At 44.2% G+C, this 6,000-nt stretch overlaps 1 protein-coding gene across 3 annotated transcripts in view; it reads right to left on the minus strand.

Annotated features, from left to right (window-relative positions):
* The window catches only part of WWP2 (WW domain containing E3 ubiquitin protein ligase 2), a 138,044-nt gene that overhangs the window by 54,294 nt on the left and 77,750 nt on the right, over window positions 1–6,000 (minus strand). For 2 of the 3 annotated variants that reach the window (XM_025888927.2, XM_073880069.1), the window contains one exon: window positions 3,301–3,428. In XM_025888927.2, the coding sequence (XP_025744712.1) occupies window positions 3,301–3,428 (128 nt within the window). The remainder of the gene's footprint in view (window positions 1–3,300; window positions 3,429–6,000) is intronic. The other variant, XM_025888928.2, reaches the window with a different exon arrangement.

Here is a 6,000-nt window from a genome sequence, read left to right on the forward strand (position 1 = left end):
CTTTGGAACGTATGATTGCTTCAATCCCTTCAGAAGGCTGGTAAAATACAATTGCTCTCATTTTTAAAAATTCATATCCTTTGACTCAAGAACTTTATGCAAGAAGAAACAAAGCTGTGTGCAAAGACATTTGCATTAGGATTTTGTTTTATAATAAGGAAACACATAAGAATTGAAGAATGGTTAAAAGAATTCTAACATATTAACTGCGAAGCAGTATGAGGTCACTAAAGAAAGCAAACAAGACAACAGATACATAGAAGTGTGTATAAAAAAACAATGGGATTAAAAAAAACCCTCATATCCATGCTACATAACTATAATTGTATGAAATTATTCATAAAGATAAAAGCTAACTTTGAGAGTCTCAGGCACTCTACATGTTTTATATAATTTATTCCTTATAACAACTTTATGAGATATATACTCTTGTCCTCATTTTATTAATGAGAAAACTAAGACCCAGAGAGTCACTGGGCCTTATACACATACTGTACATGGCGGGGGTGGGGGTGCTCCAGAATTTGACCCGTGACCAGTATGACTGCAGACTTTATGTGCATGGAAATCACATTTAAGAGAGGAGCAAGAGATGTAATTTTCTTGGATAAAGTTTTCAGTAAAAAGTTAGAAAGTAAATCATGGCACACAGGTCTCAATGAAGTGCTGCTATACTGTTCGTCTACTTCTCGACAGCACCACTTCTAAAACTTAGTAATGTTACCTTTATACAGACAGGCTGCCATTCACTTTCATTTTATAAAAATGGATACTTTATAGTTGTGACAACATGAAAAAACCACCTGGAACTCAGCTCTGTTTTTGCCCTAAATGTCTTTTTCATGCATAACTGCAGAGCATAGCCAAAAAGCCTTGCTAAATAAATCTTGTATGTCTGTGGAAATATTTCCTGGAGGCACAGCTACTACCACCATTTTGGAACTGGTCCTCACAGTTCTAAGAGCAGCGTGTTGAAGATGAGGATGCCCTCATTCACATCCTCAAACTCCCTTCTTGTCTCGCACTGCCAAAGAGTAGGGTTTCTGTCTGCTCCCCAAAGGAAAGGTAAGATCTTTCTGTACCCCTTGGATAGATATTAAAAAGCCTACAAAGTCCAGGCTGGCTGGAGGCAAAGGTGAACCATCATCACAGCAGAAAGTAGGACAAGACAGAGGCCAAGGCCTTGGTATTTTAACAGGCAGAAATCCCTAAAATGCAACAACTGGTCCTTCACAGATGGGTTCTGGTAACAGTCTGGGCACTCAGATACGCCACTATAAAACATTCCCAATGCACTTTGGGGTTGGAGACATTTGGCTTTCTGAAGACATGGCTGGCACCTGCCTCGTCTGCTAAAACATAATGTTCTTGCAGATAAGGACAATACGCAAAGGTACCTAAAAATAAACGTAGGGGAAACACAAATATGTTCCAGGACCCAATAAGAGTGACTCAAAGACCATCACCATATAAAGTCAATTTACCAATAGTTTTTATAAGAAAAGCAGAGATGGCTGAAGGAAACCAGTATGGAGTAACGGAGGCCCCTAAAAAACAAAGCGGTTTGATAGCCTGGCCACGGCCTCCCGGAAACAAATGGTTCCAAAAATCCAGTTCCCTTCCGCATTTGTAAATGCTGGCCCTCCTCTACAAGTGACTTATTTTTCTTTCCCTTTTTTTTTATTTAACGATTTTTATTTATTTATTTTAGAGAGCGAGCGAGTGAAAGAGCATGAACGTGGGGAGGGAGAGGGAGAAGCAGACTTGGCTGCTGAGCAGGGAGCCTGACGCAGGGCTCGATCCCAGGCCTCTGGGATCATGACCTGAGCGGAAGGCAGACGCTTAACCGGCTGAGCCACCCAGGTGCCGCATGACTTATTTTTCGAAGAGAAGCATGTTTACTGGTGCTCATGGAGCTGAATATGGTTTTGTATAGCACGGTCCATGGCTGCCACCTCGCCACCCCCTTCACCCACACTGGAAGCCAGGCCCCCTGTGCTGGATGGTCCAGCACGCAGATACGGTGGTCGGCACAGGGGCACCAGGCTCGCTGAGATGGCAGGCACTTGTACTCCTCATCTCCAGCTCATCCTCGTCCTCAAGGCTCAGGGGGAGCTAGCTAACTCAATTCCTTCAGGCAGGTCCTAAACTCCAGGGAGAACGTCCGCTTACCACCCACGCATGGTGCCCAGAAGGGTGACCCATTCCACCCTGCAGTCCATGGTGGGTAATGGTATAATGAAGCACCATGAGCTATCAGAGGGGCTCTGCGGCCCTCATCCGGTGCTGCCAGAGAGCTGAAAGCCACTAGAAAGTAACCCTAGTTGATCTCTCCGACTCAGTAGGTTCAGCTCACAAAGGGCAGCACCAAGCCTGGGAATGCTCTGTGCAGAAGGTATGCTGCTCTGGATCTCCCCTCCTTGGCGCCACCCCTCGGCTATCACAAGCACCTACAAAACTCATTCCATGCCACGTACTGATTCTCCGCCATCCACAGTTTACTGAAGTAAACATCCAAGTCCTTCCCCAACTGCTTCAAATTTAGACAAATTATCAAATGACTGGCAGTCACTAAAGATTTGACAATCTTCAAGACATTGAGAAAAACGAATTTTTTTTTTTTTTTGCTTTTTAATTCGACACTGCCCTGATGAGACAGAAGGAAAGCATGAGAAAAACTGATTTGTTCTGAAATCAGTCCTTCCCTTCCTACTTACAGAGAAGTAGAATCAAGGGCAGAAAAGTTCTCTGTGGAGAAGGAAGGGCTACCTACCTATTCTTAAATGGGACAAACACTCTCACTGGAACAGCCATGAAATGTGATCTCCCCACCTCCCCACCCCGCGGGACACTCTGGCTTTGCCCCTAGTCAGCATCCCAACCAGTCCGACAGCACTGCCATCTTCTCAAACCCAGCTCTGAGCAACAATACTTAGTCTTCTTTCTACCTAGTCTGATCACTGCCTTAAATTAAGGAAATAAAAAATGTGTCATATATAAATAAAATATCCCCCCTGCCCCCAACACTGATAAGAAATGAATTTTAAAAATCAATACTTTTTATTTCTGTGCAAAGGAATATTTTAGAAGAGTGCAGGCATATGGAGAATAACCTCGACTGAAGAGAATCTGCCAGAGACAAAAGAAGATGGGCCGGTGGAAAGGCTGATGGATTTTAGTACTGGAGTCTTCTCCTGCCCACCCTACATTCTGACACAGCAGGCAGAGTCCCGACTCCATGTGAGCACAGGTTAGAAGCCGCTGCTTTAGTCCAGGCTGCCATTCTGTGCTGTCACTCACCTGTGCCATTGGCCAAGCCATTGTGTGTTGGGTTCTTGACGGGCTGGCGGTACCGGTTGCTGGTACCAGGGCTTTGCTCACCTGCTGCTGTGGTTGTTCTGGCTGAGCCACCTGAATGTCTGTGCGTCCTGGAAATTCAAAGTATAAAGCAGACAGATATAAGTCACTGTGAAAAAGAAAGAAGTATGTCCCATCTAAGTCACCGTATTCCCTCTCTCGCTATTTATTGGAAATAAGACTTTTAATAGCCCCTGTAGTCTTTGACTCAACAGAAGTTGGCTCCAAACAGAGACTCAGGTAAGCTTCCTCCTTGGTAATAGCCCAGAAGGCAACTTTGGGTAAACTTTTCCACTTGAAGTAAACAAATCCAGAGTGAATTGCCCCCACATCTGAAAAAACTGGCAAAATATCCTATGACCATCACATTATTTTTATTGGGCTCAAATGTAATAAATAAACAAGAATCACTGGACAGGCTACAGATGACATAATTCTCCCATTAGGTAAAAAGAGCCCAAAACGTATCCAAATCTATTTTCTCTATAGCTAGAAACATACTTCCCTTGGGAAAAGAAGTCAAGGGGCACTAGACAACTCCAGCCAATGCATATGTTGACATGTTTTATCTAGAAAAGATGACTCAATGGTCCATCCAAATCAATGAGAAACAAAGCATAAAGGGATCTACATCGCAGAAAATGGTGGGATCTAGGAGCAGAGAATCTATCTGACAACTTCAGAGAACGCAAGACAATAGGCAGTATGTCTGCCTATTGTCGCCTGACTTTGTTCACTCAGTGAAAATGTCTAAGCCTCCCTGCCCTTCAGTCCAGCTGTTTTGTCAAAGGAGATTATTCTACTGCAGAGTCATTATTTATTAGTTTTCAAGTGAGAGTATTTAAAAGTGAGAGTATTTAAACATCATCCAGTAAAGAAAAGACCACCCCTGTCTAAGCAAAGAAACAGAGCACATACCCCATACCCTCCATAACACATACCCCCAATGGATACAGGTCGCATACCATGTGCATGGGGCAGTGAGAATAAGATCAACAATAAAAGGAATAACTATAGGAGTATATAATATGCACTGAGTCAGAACATTATGTAACAGATATCCATAGTGCGCTGTGCACTTTATTTATTTTATCTCATCTAGCATGGTAACCCTAGAAGGAGTTTACTATTGTTAATACCTATTTTACAGATACGAAGACAGAGAAAGTAAGCAATGGAGCAAGACTCAAATCCAGGCAGTCTAAGATCAAGACCTCATGTTCTTTGGTTGGAGACTGGGGGAAGGTAGCCTGGACTTGAACTGAATCCCTCCCAGGCTATACTTTCACTGGTCACTTGGCCAATGGTGAGATGAAGAGCTCAAATGGAAAGGTCCCCTGCTGGGCTGGAAGGCTCCATATCCACCAGAACACCTCTGCTGGTGAGACTCTCTCATCCAGAGTGTTGGGACAAGCCTGCAACACAACAAACCTGGAGGTTCCTAGGGGAAAAAGAAGTGCCCCCACCAACAAGTACCTTCTCCAGCACAAGAAATGGACTTTTTCCAACAAGATGGGCATAAGCCAAAATAGTTATAGTCATTATCTCTGATTGTTGTGAATATGAATTCCCTTAGCTTTTCCTTTTGTGCTTTTCTAGAGTTTTCTAGGTTTTTCCATTGAACTTGTATACTTTTGAGTAAGGAAAAAACACCATTTTTTAAGGAGGGAAAAAGTTTTTTCTTAGATCAAAACTGTAGGAAGGAAGGAAGGAAGGAAGGAAGGAAGGAAGGAAGGAACCTAGCAAACCATGGAGTTCTTCATACCTGAAGACTGCACGGCAGTTAAAAATGGATAGAGAGGGCACAACTGAGCTATGGAAATAAAGATTTAATTTGGGCTCTCTTTTTCCATCTTATTTTTCCCTGAGCTAATTTCACAAATCGAAAGTTGTCAACCACACCTCAGTCAAAAAAAATATTTCAAAGTCCCCACTTCATGGGAAGAAAAGTTAGTACTGAGCATTTTACCACAACTCCTCATCGAAAGCAGAATGAGTACAGATTAGTTCCAAAGGGAAAGACGGTCTTCCGCCACTGGTGAATGGGTGGGTGTGTGGGTGGGTGTGTGTGTGTGTGTGTGTGGGTGGGTGTGTGTGTGTTGAGGGCAGAGAGCTTGACAGAGATAAAATTGGTTAATAAAAGGTTTATTTCAGCCAAGAACACCCTTAAAAGGACAAATAAGCCTCTCAGATTTGGTACTCAGAGCCCACAGCAGAGGGCTGTATCACTCAAGAAGCAGCAGGCTGTGTGGGCAGCACAGGAAAGGCGACATCAGTCCTGTCACACGCACAGGCTCCAACGAGCCCGTGATTACTTACAGTCCGGGGCTCCCGGTCACTCTGCAGAGCAGCTGGGCATGACAACAGGGTGGGCCCCATTAACTCTCCTGGCTCCTCCCTCCCTTCTCCGAAAGGGCATGTGGTCAGAGTTGAGAGAGAATACTCTCAGAAATGTTTAACCACTAATGATAGCAGCTTGCCCAGAATGATGGGCTGCAGCAGGGCTGGGATTAGCCTGTAACCAGGGGCAGCTGGGACCACTTGGCATGAGTTGCTGCCTCCCTGGCCGCCGCAGCCCACACTGCCACCTCCGCCCTCCCCCAACACACACACACACACACACACACACACACACACACACAC

Source organism: Callorhinus ursinus, unplaced genomic scaffold (assembly GCF_003265705.2).
Source record: "Callorhinus ursinus isolate GAN/ISIS: 27379988/994484 unplaced genomic scaffold, GSC_fseal_2.0 scaffold37, whole genome shotgun sequence".
Lineage (NCBI taxonomy): Eukaryota > Metazoa > Chordata > Mammalia > Carnivora > Otariidae > Callorhinus > Callorhinus ursinus.